Source organism: Solanum pennellii, chromosome 9 (assembly GCF_001406875.1).
Source record: "Solanum pennellii chromosome 9, SPENNV200".
In the NCBI taxonomy this organism is placed as follows: Eukaryota; Viridiplantae; Streptophyta; class Magnoliopsida; order Solanales; family Solanaceae; genus Solanum; species Solanum pennellii.
The window spans coordinates 63,693,159-63,709,486 of record NC_028645.1 but is presented as its reverse complement, the minus strand read 5'-3'; the positions used below and the strand labels follow the sequence as shown (position 1 = coordinate 63,709,486).

At 35.7% G+C, this 16,328-nt stretch overlaps 1 protein-coding gene across 1 annotated transcript; it reads right to left on the bottom strand.

Annotated features, from left to right (window-relative positions):
* Positions 1-1,456: 1,456 nt before the first annotated feature.
* Positions 1,457-12,197, bottom strand: LOC107031495 (GPI transamidase component PIG-S). The gene is made up of 13 exons (XM_015232897.2): positions 12,017-12,197; positions 11,265-11,937; positions 10,890-10,974; positions 10,698-10,787; positions 10,477-10,550; positions 5,171-5,255; positions 4,995-5,084; positions 3,657-3,787; positions 3,190-3,271; positions 3,071-3,118; positions 2,749-2,821; positions 2,540-2,643; positions 1,457-1,943 (listed from the first exon to the last, which is right to left on the bottom strand). The coding sequence occupies exons 1-13, from the start codon at positions 12,195-12,197 to the stop codon at positions 1,827-1,829; spliced, it is 1,833 nt and encodes a 610-aa protein (XP_015088383.1). The 3' UTR covers positions 1,457-1,826.
* Positions 12,198-16,328: the final 4,131 nt, after the last annotated feature.

The window sequence follows — 16,328 nt, the reverse complement described above, 5'->3', positions numbered from 1 at the left end:
CTTAGTTGTCTTAAGATTATTTCTTCCATGCTTACATTGTAAATCTGTTCCTAATCTATAAAGGATTCAGATTCTTTGGTTTGTTGAAAAGTCTAAGTTAGTTGAGTCAAACTAATTTAGTGGGCAACCTTGTGTTTCGCTTAGTAAAAATCCTAAGTCATCCGGCGCATGGTGATTTAATGGGCAACCTGTGTATTGTTTAGTTGAATCCTAAGTTGTCTAGTGGTGATAGCTTAGTGGGCAAAGTAAAACTGCTTAGGCTCTTCAAGCAGTAGAATTATTGCTTGGTTGTGAGATTAATAGCTTTTTCTCACGTTGTTGTAATGGGGTTTCACTTTTGCTTGTGAAGATTAGTGAAAACGGTTGAAAATCCTATGTGACAGGTCGTGGTTTTACTCCCTTGAGCAAGGAGGTTTCCACGTAAACTGCCTGTGTTGTGTTCTTCATATTGTTTAATCTTCTACACTGTTTTTGCTGTGTCAAGGGACCTGGTCCGTTGACTGGTAGTGAACGCACATATTCTAACAGTAACCAATCTACCATTCATTTTAGTTTAAAACTTGACAACCACGTTCCAAAAAACTGTACAAGGAATCTCATGTATTCTGTGATTAGTAAGTTACTGGCATATGCAAATAAATAAAACAGAAATTTATCTTATTTATCTTCTAAAACAGAGAGACTCTTGATAAAGAAGTAAACAAATTTATGCGAGATAAGACAATAACAACATGAAGAACAGAGCAACTCGTGATAATGTGAAGGAAACAAATTAATCTAGATAAAGAAAAAGACAGTAAAGAGGAAAAATATAGCAGATTTTTTTTTACCTACAATGATGTATTTGGATGGGACACAGAGAAGAAAAATAGATTAATGGAACAATGACATGTAGTTGGAGATATTTATATAGATCATTGAGTATCTAAAGAGGTTTTGGAATAATTGATAATAAAAGCCATGGAACTTGAATGATGGAATAGGACGGTTACGGTAATCTAGGGAGAGAAAAAAATTATGGCTCAAATTATCAGCAAATTAAAATTTTAATAAAATTAATATTTAATTAATACTGCAGGGATAAAATGGTAAATCAATTCTGGGGTTATGCTCTTTCCACTTATAATAATATATAAAATGATTGTGTTTGACGTTATTTTATTTTTTAAATAGTTTACTTGTGTTTTTTCCCCATTTCCCAACTAAAAAAAACTATATGCTCTCACATATTGTCTCCCGTATTTACACCTTGTTTGGATGATTATTATCCATTGTATCGTATTTTTAATTTAAATACAATGTTTGTTTTGATAATCATAATTCATGTTATATCATACCTTTCCATAGTAGCTCAATCCCGTACCCTACTTTTTTTTTGTATGTTAATCATTCAAATTATGGATTATTGACATTATTTATGTAATGATGAAGAACGATACAATCTATTCAAATACTATTCATTAAAACAATATATTAGACTACAATACACTACGATACATTATGAAACAATAAGTAACAACCATTCCAAAAAAGTGTCATGTGCACTAGCCGACGATGGTGAGCGGTGTCCAAGCTCCTAAATTTCATCTGTGGGACAAATTTCACTATGACAATGTTATGCACAAAGCATATTTTGCGTTGTAGTACTACAACATTGCACTACACGCTAGTGTCAGAAAAAAAAAGAAAAAAGAAGGAAATATACAGGTGAATTTGTATCTAGTCAATTTTTTTATAAAATCTTCATGGAATGTAGTGCAATTTTTTTTCCATGGACACCAGTTTTCGTGCTTCCGCTCTAAGGTTTTATATGCAACTCTGACAAACTACTCAACTTTGACCTTGACCTTCCATGAAAGGTACTTTCTGCTTTCCACTTTATATCTTTTCCATTCTCTAATGACTGCAAGAAGCACATGCAGTGAAACTGGCAGAAAGAACGGCTGCAACAAACAAAAATAAACTTTTATTTCCTCCAACCCAAATTAATCTCCTCCTTGAATGCAAGTGATGGAATGAGAATAAAATACAAACTATAGCTACCATTTAAGAAAAGATAGAATGTTAATCCCTAGTTACTCTTTAAAATGAAAGGAACACAGGTGGTGTTGACAAGTGCAAAATTAGTCATTTCTCATTCCATCACTTTCGTGTCGAAGGTAGAAATCCTTCAAGCAACAGCCCTCCCCCTTCAGCAGTTAACAAACATTAAATGTTATTTTCAAACACTTGCGCATTTAACAAATGCACGAGGAAAGAACCAATTGAATGGTGATATGCTGGTTGTCATTGTTGTGTTAACATAATTAAATAAACAGAAGACATGCAGAATCCTCATCTGCTTCACATGCATTTGTGACCACATCCTACCTTCGACACGAAAGTGGAAGTGGTATAGTTAAGTGTAATGAATACAACATACTAAAAACAGATAAAACACCAAGTCAATGGAAGTGGAATCTTATAGTTAATCATTAAAAGTATTAAAAGCTTGTAAAAACCGTGTCAATATATTATACTTTAGTGACATGAAGCTTACCGAATATACAGCAAAACAGTGTTCAAACGAGTAGTAGCTCACGGACATCATAGATGGATGATAAAAGGCATCCTCTGCTAATGCTCTTGCTTTTCTCGAGGAAACTGACAATAAACAAGAATAGTTTTAGATTTTTATAAAGTGAAGCGCAGAGGAAATTATTAGTTGTAACCATGTCGATTACTAATACCAAAGTGAAGGAAACATACCAGCAGAAGCATCAGAATATCCTAAAGACACATTGCCTAGTGATAATTTTGCAGCTTCAAGAGAATACTTTACCTGAACAATTATTCAGAATTACGAGTGCTGACAATTTACCAATATGTATTGATAGGTGATGTAAAAAGAGTTTACCAATATGTTAAAACCATAAAATTCCATAAGTAACATGTCTTAATCAGCAAAAAAGATACTTTTTACTTTCATAAACTCAAGAAAAAGCCATATAAATAATTAGGTTCAAATAAATACTTTCTAAAGTGTAAGGGGAAGTTACATTTAAATTTCATGGTTGATTGAAACTCTAACCTGTTTTCCTATTTCATCCATGATTATCATCCTGGGAAGTGACTGAACCTGGATGGAGAAAAATTATCAACACCTAAAAGTATGAAGTAAGCAGAAAGGAGTTGCAGCTGATGACCCACCAATCGAGAAAGAGATCCAAGGGTGGTGCCACACTGAAGAAGATTGAAACATGTGTGATGCCTAGATAACACATCCAACTCCCTACAAGAAGAGTTTTAGAATAATATATGATCAAATACATGCCCAAAGAATATATACATCTAAATTGAAAAAAGCTGAATAAGAAGTGTCCATTGAAATCAAAGAATAGTTTTGCAAACAGAAAGCTGTATAAAACAACATAATACCAAGAAAAAACATTCAATCTCTGACTGCAACAAGGAGATGCTGACAGAAATCGAAGAAAGGCTGAATTTTCAGTAACTTAGTACAGTTAACATCCAATTTTAGATGAAAAAGAAATGGTTCCCATCAGATATCAATGTACATACATCAGCGGCTTAGTTTTATTAAAGACAATCATGCAATGTTTTTAGGCTATTTCCTATGTTCCATCTTGTTCATCTAAGCAGTATCTTAATCTTACCATTCTGCAAAGCCTTTGTCACTGGTTAAAAGTACAGATGTGGTGAATCCACCAACGTAAAAGCTCTCAGACTTCAGACCAAATAGTTGGCGCAACTGTCCCATGAAAACTTCAGAAATCATCTTCAAGTCCTGTTTCAGAGCATGCATTTCTCAATCTTAAGTAGTTAAATACCATCCAAAAAAAACCAAAGATATGGACATCACAGATGCTTTCTTTATTTCCCAAGCAAAATGTAAGGGGGTCCATTCTTGGTCGTTCAATTAGAGAATATGTCGTAGACATTGCCATATATCTTTTTTTTATTCAGTGAAAGTTGCAGTATATCCTCATGCCCTCTTACCAGTGTTATCAAAAGCGAAAAGTGCAAAAAATTTCTAAGGTCCGTTGGGGCTTTAAGCCGAAATAAAGTGTGGGCCTTAATGAAACAGGCGCAAATGGAGGAAAAAAACAAACATGTGTGTTCTGTCCAAGATTAATAATACTAAGCATGCATAACAAACATATGGACAAAGAACTAGAAAAAATTTTTGATAAAGTGAAATATCCATTGTTTAGTGTCGCTTCGTCAAAACACACTCATTGGCAAGGCAAAGTATGAACACACTGAAGTGCACATTAAGCAAAGCGGAGCGCTCAACATATTTTGCGCCTTGCTTCAGGGATTAACCACACCTTTGACAATACTGCTTCTTACTCTAGTGTTAGGGGAAGAAATATATTGCACGATAGCAACATTATGCTCTACTTGCTTAGTAGACAAATAAACATAGGAAACACACCACAAGAAGTTCTCAAAAAGAATGAAGAAACCGGGAATCAATGTAGAAATTACTTCAATAGTGAGATAAGTTGATGTCAATGTTGACAAAACCCATAGTAACAAAAATGAAGCTCCAAACCTCCAACTTGCTAAAGTTGACGAGAATAACTTATAACTCTGTTTCTCATTTTGGGTTTATCATCAAAACATATTGTGAATGTGAAATCTCTCACACATGCATGCAAGCACAAATATATTCAGCTACACAAACATGCCTAATATACCCAGCTTGCCAAAGCAACAAATTGAAGTGGAACTAAATACACCTATGGACAAGACTGTAGGCGCAGATGACAAAGCACAAATAACAGAAAAAATACAACAAACTAAAACCCATGTGAATAATGCATGATATCAGCAGTGTCACACCTCCCTTTCCTTATCAGAAAAAAAAAGTCCTCAAAGAAAAAGAATGGCCATGTCACATAACTGTATATTCTCAAAATCCTTTTCTCAATGAGGCTCATTCATCTTGACTTTTAAACTGTTAGACACCATAAGGAGAAGCTCCTTACCTCAGAGGAAATTTTGTGCTTGGAAAGATGTTGCATTTGAAAATTCTCTACACAGGCCGGTGGATTCCAAACAATAATACCTCCCCACATCTGGAATCAAATGTATAAAACTGCATGATAATATATAAAATGGCGGACACAGATAGGAACATCGAGACAACAAATTTAATACTCACCGGAGATATAAAACCATTTGTCATGGAAATCTCTCCATTTGGCAACTGCAACTTTAGAGGGCACTCTTTTGCAGATGGCACATATCTGGCATTGATAAAAAAAAAAGGTTACTATATTTTGCTAAAAAACAATTTGGCAAACAATGTGAATATACAAACTATGAGCACCACCATTCATCCCATAAAATGGAGGGTTGCCTCAATTCAAACAAGAAAGAAAAAGAAAAAACTTAGTTACATAATTTGTGCCAAAAAACTCCTACATCTAATTGCTCTTTTTGTTTTCTAATACATTTCTACCGTTACTTCAATCTCACGTATAATATTCCCCACTATATCAGCATGTTGAATACTTGTTCCTTTGAAATGTTTCCAATTCCTTGCTTTCCAAATATGATAAACCTTGCTCCCGATAGCGCTTCTATCACTTCCTTCTTGAACTTCTTCCAATGCTTCTTTCTGATCATCTCCAAATTAAGACTCAAGTCTGTTGCAGGCATAGGGGTGTTAGTCCAGCTTAGGAATGCTGTCCTCACCCTTGTAACATATTCACATTGTACAAACAAATGCTTATTTGTTTCCAATACTGCCTCTTGACATAGGCAGCACTCAGTAGTAGCAACTTGTATATTCATATGCATCAGCCTTTCTTTAGTGAGTAGCCTCGTCTGTGTTGCTAGCCACATGATAAATCTTTGTCTTGGCAGTGATACAGAGTTCCAGATTAGTTCTGAAGTTACCAGCTATTCTCTATGGCCCAAGAATGCAAGATATCCACTTGTTATTGAGTTTCACCATTAGCAGTAAGGTTGAGTTGCCCTTGCGTATACCAGTGCTACGTTTTGATCTTTAAGGCATTTAGTTTCCTCCAATACCAACTACTATCAGCAGGAGCTTTATGCTCCCAAAAATTACATGTTTTGATGTATACACCATGCACCCATTTCACCCATAGGGTCTCCTTCCATACAAGAATCTGCCAAACTAGCTCACCTACAGATGCTTCATTCCAGTTCCCACACCCCTTGATATTTAACCACCCTGCACTTTTGGAAATCATACGCTGTCCCATGAAACCAATGAAACTTTCCTCTTCTCACCATTATTACCCCATAGATACTCTCAACACTTCTTATCAACCTCCTTAACTACAGCCTGAGGGAGTATGAGGGCGAGTTGTTTAGCATAGGTGGTTTTGATCCTGTGTGTTAACTTTTCTACCAGCTGATGACACTCCATTTTCCCCCATCTTTTGGATGTGAGTGGGAGTCCCAGATATCTGATGGGAAAGGAGCCTTCTGTAAAACCAGTTATAAACAGAAGTTACTCTTTAACCTCTTCTGTCGCTCCTGCTACAAAAAAACAGGACTTCTCCATGTTTGCCACCAGCCCTGTGGTAGCACTAGAATGCATCAATGCTTCCTTTACTCTAGTGACTGAGTTTACCTATTCTTTACAAAAGATCATCAGATCATCAACAAAAATTAGATGATTTAGTGTTAGAGTTGCACATAGGATGAAACTTAAACTCTGGTAAGCTTGACATGCTTTTGAGTACTCTTGAGAGGTACTCCATGATCAGTACAAATAACAAAGGTGAAACAGGGTCTCAGGGTCTCCTTGCCTCAGTCATCTCTTTCCTTCAAAATGACCATGGCCTTCCCCATTGATTCTGACAGTATACTTTGGAGTGGATACGCAGACCATTATCCACTAAATAAATCTTTCTGGAAATCCAAATCCTTCCTGTTAGAGCTTCTAGAAATTCCCAGCTCACCATATCATAGGCCTTTCTGAGGTCAATTTTCATCAAACACCTAGGAGTAGTCTTCCTACTGTAGTGCCTTAACAGATCATGCATGCCGTATCAGTATATTATGGGTCATTGATCTCCCCTGCACAAATGCAGCTTGATTGTCTGCTACTAAAAGACTCACAACATTCTTCAGTCTAGTACAGATCATTTTTGAGATACATTTATACAGTACATTAGAGCAAGCAATAGGTCTAAATTGGCTGGCCTGTTCTGGGGAATCTACCTTGGGTATAAGTGCAATATTTGTAGCATCCACTTGCCTCAAAAGCTTCCCATTTTGGAATAACTCTAATAATGCTATGTCTCTCCCCACTATCCCTCATGCTTCTTTACAAAAACCACTACCATAACCATCAGGGTCAGGGCTTTTTGTTTGATCAATCTTCATCATGGACTATTTCACATAATCCTCAGTAAAAGGCTCCAATAGTTGCATTTGGTGCTCCATGTCTAGTACAGGTTCATTTTTTAATAGTCTCATTAGTTTTCAGCCTTGTAGTTATTTTCTCACCTAGGAGTTGTTTGTAGAATCAACAAATATCTCAGAAATTTCCTCTGGATCAGTCCCCCATTGTCCATTTGCATCCATCATTTGGGTGGTAGCCAGCTTTAGTCTCCTATGCTTTACAACGGAGAAGAAATACCTGGTATTATCATCACCTAATTTGAGCCATGTCAATTACTTTGCTACTGCAATATACCTCTGATAAATGAGATATGTGCTTGAAATGTGTGTATCTCTTCTCTATTCCATGCAGGTCTATATTCATTGGCTGCTACTGCAACTTTACTTGTTCCTGCTTGGGCATTTCCAGGTTTTATCTACCTCATGCGTTATGTTGCTGAACTGTTGTGAGTTAAACCTCTGCATTATTTGCAACCCTGGAAAGACACTCCATGTCCTTCAATCACCACCCTAAGACACTTCCTGTCCTTCAATCACCACCCTCTTGAACTCAGGTAGTTTCCCCATGCATTACAATACAAAAAAGAGCTTTTCTTCCTTTTACTCTCTTCTGTGCTGTTTATCTTAATTGGACAATGGTCACATATGCCTTTAGGTAAAAATATAGTCTTACTCGACGGCATTGTAGTTTGTCATTCATCATTAATCAAAGCCCAATCTATTTTTGAATAAACTCTACCTGCACCTCCTTTGTCACTCCAGGTGTATTGATTGCCTTGATGAGGAAGTTTAATCAAAACCACAGTCATCTATGCAATTTGTAAAGTCCATCACCTCTGTTAGACAGACAGGATTGCCATCTATCCTATCTATCCTGTCCTTAGTATGTAGTACAGCATTAAAATCCCCCAACATAAGCCATGGTTTCTTGTGTGATCTATGTATGGTCTATAAAATTGACCACAATTCCTTCCTCTCTTCTCTTGTATTGAAAGCATACACAAAAGACACTATTAAAATAGTTTCTGAGGTATACATTCTACTTCACAAGTTATTTCTTGGCCTAACTCATGGACTAGTCTTACTGAGTACTAATCAGGCCTCCAAACAACAATTATTCCCCCTTTATAATGTTTCTCCAAATTATGGACATAATTCCATCCTCCAAACATGCTTCCTACAATTTTATCCATACTATTTTTTTTGACTTTTGTTTCCAACAAACCTATCAGACCTACTTGTTCCTTATTGCAAAGGAGCTTAACCTCCTTTTGTTTATTAGGCCATTCAAGCCCCTAACATTCCAGCTAAGAAGGCAAACCATTCCCAGTGCTTGGGATGAGGTTGCCTTCCTCATTCAGTCCTTCCCTATTTCTGCTTACCATGCCTTTAGATGAACTACTAGCATCATTCCCATTCTGATAAGCATGAGCCACCCTTCTTGGAGTGATCCAGCCTTCTTTGTCTGCTTCCTGTGACGAGTCCTTTCTTCCTTTTACTATCTGGGATTCTGAAATTTTTGCTTGTTCCATACTGTTATCTTTTTCTGATGCTCCTTTTCCTTTACTGTTTCCTGCCATCCTTTGTCCTGGAACTTGAGTGGTCTCCTCTTTTTGTGGTAGATCCTTCTTCTTATTCTCTTTTCTTGGCATATTTTTCTTCCTGCAAACCTCCTCTGAGTGACCATATTTCTTACAATATGTACACAGGGTTGACTTCCATTCATATGTCACTTTTTTTTTTTTTTTGAGAAAATTCATATGTCACTTTTTGTTCTATCAGTTGCCCCTTTTCATTCCTGAAGTTTATTATATCTGGAAGTGCAGCATTCATGTCGACCTCCACCATGAGTCTAGCAAAATTCAATCCAATTTTTCTCTCAGTATTTTGGTCCACCATTAGAGGTTTCCCAATTAAACTTCCTAGCTTACTCAATCCTTTTGGACTCCAATATTTAAAATCCAGGCGAGGAAGCTTGATCCAAGTAGGCACTGTGTGCAGTTCTTCTCTTGAAAAATCCATATCGGCATGCCAAGCCTTTACGATGAATGGCTTACTATCTAAGTGGTAGATTCCAGCTTGAATAACCTCATGCTGCCCTATTTCTGTATCAATTCGCACCATAACAACTCCATTCATCAGCATAACAATTTTGTTTATACCATGTTGTCCCCAAATTCTTTGAATAAATCCCTTAACCACTTCAAATGGAGGATGTGCTCCCGAAACATAACAAACAACTGAGTTTTTCCAGTACTCTACCTCAGAGCTTATATCATTAAGCTCAATTTCTACATAAGTAGACTTACCTTGATTTGTTGGAGCAACATACTCCAGTTTAAATCCAGCATTGACCACCTTGCTTATGTTAAAATTATCCCAGATTGAGTTCTTAGTAGTTGGTTCAGCCATCATCTCCTCCATTTCACCTGCCCAGGATTTCCTCCCAGTGCTTGGTGATTTCCCGCTTACATTTGCAGATTCCGTAATTTCCTCCCATAGCTGTTGGGCCTCAATGCTTTCCAGTGTTTTTACTTAATTCACTCCCCCCATCTCAGATCTGATACCTCCAGATGTTTCTACGCTCCTTTCCAGAATGGTTTTACTTATTCCTCCCTTCACTTGCAATGCAGTTACTGTTACATTGGTTTGTGGAACCTTAGGAGTTAAACGAGCTGCTTCTTTTCCCCTCTGAGTTTCTTCAACCCTCTCCTGCTTCCTTAGCCATTATAGCTTTCAAAGATGGAGTTCGAGTCCTCTTGCCCATGGCAGGCGCACTTTAGACTAACGTGCACCGATAGAGAGAGTTGCACAGGATTGGGCAGAATCCTCAAAGAATAATCAAATATAGAATATAGTGGGGCTTCTCTTTTGCCTAAAAAGTATATTCAATTCAACAAGTTCCAATAAAAATGAAGGGAGAAAAACACTTTAACGAGTAGATGCTATGCTAATGATATTCAATATACTATACTGTCAGTTCACTGATATCAAAGCATAAAAAGTTAACAATCAATATCGGTGATAGAAGTTCTTCAAATGAAATATCCATTAAGAAAAGCTGTTAATGAATCAAAAGCATACAACACAAAATGCAGGACTTTTGACCGCCCTCCAGCTGCTGTTGAAGTATCCAAGTGCCATTCATTTGAATTTACCTACAAAACTCGGATATTATACAAATCAGGATGTTGGTTGAATTTCTGTCCTTTCCTTTTCTTTGAGAGGTTGGGTGGGGGGCTTTATTTGATACTTTAACCGTCAATAAGAATGTCAGATTCATAGTAGTCATTGAGTTAACTTACAAAGAAAGGAAGATCTTTTGTACTGAAAATATAGCTACCCTGTGTGTCATCCCAATATGAATATGAAGACTTTGGAGTATGATATAGAACCTGCAATACAAAAGAGCTCAAATTATAAGCTCAAAGGAACCAAAGAAAAGATATACCCTAAATCCTTAAGTGGTATAAGAATGTAAAGGCTAGACAGTAAACCTGGCTTTCCACACTAATGTCAGCTACTGGTCTTAAAGCATCTACCACAGGAGCCAGCAGAATCTCATCTAACTCCTTAAAATCCCTGCAGATAGATGATAATATTTAAAATGAGTTCATAGATAATATGTTTGATTCGGTATCAGCTAAACAAGGATAAACATACAACATTCATAAAATATGAACTTTAGCAACACAAAGTAAGCTATTAAAAACACTTAACCAATACATACTACATCGTCAATTCAAAAAAAGTAACTGAAACACCACACCATGACACGAAAAAACCAATTATAGGCTCCATTATTTGCATTAAGAAACAATGTGTAAGTAACTTAGGATTTTGGTAATTAAAAAGAGAAGTGAGGTGATTACCAATCATAAACCCAATCATGTGGATCAGAATTCAAAAGACTGAAAGAAAGCACGACCTTGCCATCTGCACCTACTGGCATGAATTCCCCTCGAATTGATCCTTCTTCCTTCCCACCATTCACAAACACTTTGATAAAAATCTCTGCCATTTTCTCAATAGCTTTCTCTACGGAATCATTTCCTACTATCCAAGCATGCCTATATTTTCCAACAACAATTCTAACGTCCTCCTGCTTCCTATTTATCACCACAACCGTATAAACCTTCCTACTCGTACTATCCAATACCGACTCCAAATACTCATCAAAATCCTCATCATGATCATTCACCTTATCAAATCCATTCAACATACCACACTGCCATTTACCGTTGCCATTTCCGCTTTCCCTGTGAATACAGTTGGAATTGGAATCAATTGTTACAGCCACAGTGACATTGTTCCCACACGTACCACAAGGTGGAGAATTTTCTGAGGTCAGTTTTTGCATATGAGAATCGATCAAAAGCCCAAGCTCATTTACAGCAGTAATCTCATAGAAGTTCACAAAAACAGCTTGAAATTGGCAAGGGAACACCAAATGATTCTTCTCCATTTCCGTTGAAAGTAAATCTATGTCTTCAAAAGGCAATGGTGCTCGGTAAATCTCTATGGACTTAAGTAAGAAAGGCAAAGCTGTAATAAAAGAAAATATTGTTGAAGAGTTGAAATACACAGAAAAAGATACATAAATGGATGAAGAGAGTAGGAATACCGATGAGAAAAGAGATGAAGACAGTGAGAGTGAGAAATAAACGCTTCAATCCAGGCTTTGTTTTACGCATGGTTTTAGGGTCGAAATTTTCCTCTTCGGACTTAGTGTTTAGTGGATCGGAGGAAGTTGTTGCTTCAGAGATCTCCGCCATGGCTGAATCCTGAGAAGCTCCTTCCGGCATCACAGTGTAAATTGAGAAGTGTAAATTGAGAAATTAAGGGATAGGTGTAAGTCTTGTGTTTGTTTTCGGTGATAGATTGGCAAACTTTCTAATCTTTTATAAAATACGAAAAGCACACTTCTATAATTCAATTCAAGTTATTTCAAAAGGAAAAGAATCAAAATCTTTTTATCTTTTTCTTTCCTCTCTTCTTCTCTCTTGAGGGATTGTTTTCTTTTTCTTAAAAAATTCAGAAATCTGTCTATCTTCCTCCATTATCTTCTCTCTGATTGACTATCTTTATCTCTATCTTTATTATTTTCCTCCTCTTCTCCAGTCGTTACTCTCGCATCTTTTTGAACTAAAATCGTGTTCGACTAGAAATGAGTAAGTTATTTTTTTTTGAAATATTTTACAATTTTCGAAGTGTTTTTCTTGGTAATGAACAATAAAACGTTCTATAGATGTAAAAATTGGATAATCGATTTAATGGTGTCTATTATTTATTATTTTTGAAAGAAAATCAACCAACCCAAAAAATCCTCATTTGAGGAAATGTATATGTATTGTTAACATACAGTAAAAAGTCGTTTTTTGTTACTTTTGTTGTTCTTTTTGTGGCCATTTTGTTGATAAGATTTTCGAAATATAGTCTTGTTCAGTTGTCAAACATATATTCCATTTGTTGAAAGATGTATCATATGTTGTCACATTTTAGTGATATGTTGATGCATATTCCAACATTTATCATATGTTGTAACATCTCACTTATGCGTTAGGGCAACAAAATGGTCATCTGTGGCAACATAGGATTCATCTGTGGCAACATAAGATTCATCTATGGCAACGTCGGATTCATCAGTGACAACATAAAATTCATCTGTGGCAATATAAGATCCATATGTGTCAACATATGATTTACATGTGGCAACACAAATTTCATTTGTGGCAACATAATGTTAATTTATGCCAAGAGACTATCCATCTGTGGCAACATAATGTTAATATTATTTACGGAAAAGGGCCTAAAATATCCTTGAAGTATTGAAAATGGTATAAAATTACTCTCCATCCACCTATTGGCTCCAAAATGCCCGCCCTTCTCATCTACCTATTGGCTCCAAAATACCCTTGTCATCCACCTTTGGATTCAAAATTGACCACTTATTTATTTATTTTTAAAATTAAACTCGTTAAATATTTTTTAAAATACTTGGCGTTCAACTATTGGTTATAGTTTAATTTATTAATATAATTCATAAACGAACCCACTACTCACTCATTACTAACTAAACCCCACCCAATTAATAACCCAATTATTGTTAGGACCGAAAATAAGCAGGTGTAAATGCGAAAGCTAGCACAGCAAACCTTGAAAGACCACGAGTAAGAAGACAACGAGAAATATACCAAAAGACACAAAGATTTAACGTGGTTCGGTCAATCGACCTACGTCCACAAAGGAGATGAGCAATCCACTATAAATATGAGAGTACAAAATACAGAGAGAAACAACCTCAACCAATTCACTCGAAATACATGGGAGGTTCACACAAGTGATAACGTATCCAACTAGTGACCCATAAACTCTCCCCTTAACCAAACTCTCAAAGCTCTTAAGACTACATTGTGAATGCTGATTAAGTTAGAAGGAACATGCCTCTATTTATAGAGTCCTAAACCTTTTCCTACAAGAAAAGGATTAGTCAATCCAAAACCTTTTCCTACAAGGAAAACCTATTTATGGTAAGAAATTCAGGGCAAATAAAACCCAACAAATCTCCCCCTTGGCCTGAATTTCTGACAAAATAAATTTGTCCACCTTCTTTACTTAATCTTCAACAACTTGCTTCTCCTCTCCATAATCTCCTTTGCAAAATTTATGTCTCAACACAGAGAACCTCTCTGAAACAATTTCTCCAACAAAATCTTCATTACTGTCAAAAACGTTGCGGCTAGAACTACACCCGTCAAGATGAACACCTCTTTTCTAACCTGGTTCAATCATCGATTATCGAACCACTAATCCTGACTCCGTCATTGAATCTGGCTCTGATACCACTTGTTAGGGCCGAAAAATAAGCAGGTGTAAATGCGAAAGCTAGCACAGCAAACCTCGAAAGACCACGAGTAAGAAGACAACGAGAAATATACCAAAAGACACAAAGATTTAACGTGGTTCGGTCAATCGACCTACGTCCACAAAGGAGATGAGCAATCCACTATAAATATGAGAGTACAAAATACAGAGAGAAACAACCTCAACCAATTCACTCGAAATACATGGGAGGTTCACACAAGTGATAACGTATCCAACTTGTGACCCATAAATTCTCCCCCTAACCAAACTCTCAAAGCTCTTAAGACTACATTGTGAATGCTGATTAAGTTAGAAGGAACATGCCTCTATTTATAGAGTCCTAAACCTTTTCCTACCAGAAAAAGGATTAGTCAATCCAAAACCTTTTCCTAAAAGGAAAACCTATTTATGGTAAGAAATTTAGGGCAAATAAAACCTAACAATTATAATATCAAAATCGCCATAAACACTACTAAAACACGATGAAATTATAGATTCCTGAAAAATGACATCCAAAATTAAATTAAATTTAGCTTGAGCCGCTTATTTAAGAGGACACTTACAATAGAATTCTCTTTCAAGATTTAATTAGAAATTTATGATTAAAGGTAAAGAAGTAATACATCCCGAATTAATTCATGCACTTTTTTCAAAATATAATTTTATAAATATTTATGATTTGTTTTAAAACCTTTAATATATTATTTTAAAAAAATTTTACCTATGAAGTAACATCACATAATTGAGACGTAAGAATAATTAAGATGAACATAGTCAGACATTTATATTTATCGGTAATTTTTATTTAGAAACTTGAATGTATGATAATTTACTTCTATAGATATTTTTACCTCAAATTTTAAAAAACACTTAATTGGCAGTAGTTTTTCAGTTGTTGCATTAATAAAGTGACGGATTTATTAATTTGGAGGGGTTTAGTTAGTAATGGATGGGTAGTAGATTGATTTATAAATTATACTAATAAGTTAAATCATAACAAATAGTTTAGCGTCACGTATTTAAAAAAATATTTATATAGTTTAAATTTAAAACCGTTAAATAAGTGATCAATTTTGAACCAAAAGGTGGATGACAAGGGTATTTTGAAGCCAATAGGTGGGTGGAGGGTAATTTTGTACCATTTCCAATACTTTGAGGATATTTTAAGCCCTTTTCCATATTATTTATAATGAATTGAAAAGTCTCAGTCTTTTTAATTTGCCTTATAGATGAAATGATACAAGAAGCTTCATATCTGACAACAAATCAATCTTTTATTGGTCTTACATCCTCTTCTAACATCAAATACCCTTTTTTTCTATGTAAAGAATGTGAGCAGCAATATGATTATTTTATTAGTCGTGTTAAAAAACTCACTGATATTTTTACGAAAATGTCTTATAATGTTGATGTCCAAAGATTCAAGAAGAATTCACAGCCTCTGAAGTTTAGGAGGTTGAAAAACCCAAACACTTTCTACAATTAGTGAGAAGAAGGAGAAAAAGAAGAAGGAAAAGGAAGAGAAAGAGAAGAAGGAAAAGGAGAAACTAAAGCAGAAGAAGGAGGATAAGAAGAAGGAGAACGATAAGAAGAATAAGGAGAAGGAGAAGGAGAAGGAGAAGCAGAAAGAAAAAGCGAAAAAGAAAGAGAAGAAAGTCAAAGTCGCCATTTGTGATGTGAAGCGACAATATCCATTTGAAGGTTTTAACATTGACGGCGAGGGTCCAACTGTAATAATGACATCCTTCTCGCAATGGATAAATGAGGATCTTTACAAGCATCATGCAAAAACGTAATGTCGTTCAACTATTATTAGTATTTCTTCTTCTTGTCCACTAAATAATTATTTATAATTATTACACAATCGCGGAAGAGACAAGGACGATCACTACTTAGCGAATTGCTTTGATTTTGACAAACTTGATTTTGTAGTTGCACTTCCAAAGAATAAGGACTAGTTCTACGTAATGTCTCAACCCTATAAGTGTTGGACTGATGAGATAAATCCATGCCCACTTTTATGTTTGATTAATAAATGAATATATGCAAATAAATTTATACAGAGATACCCT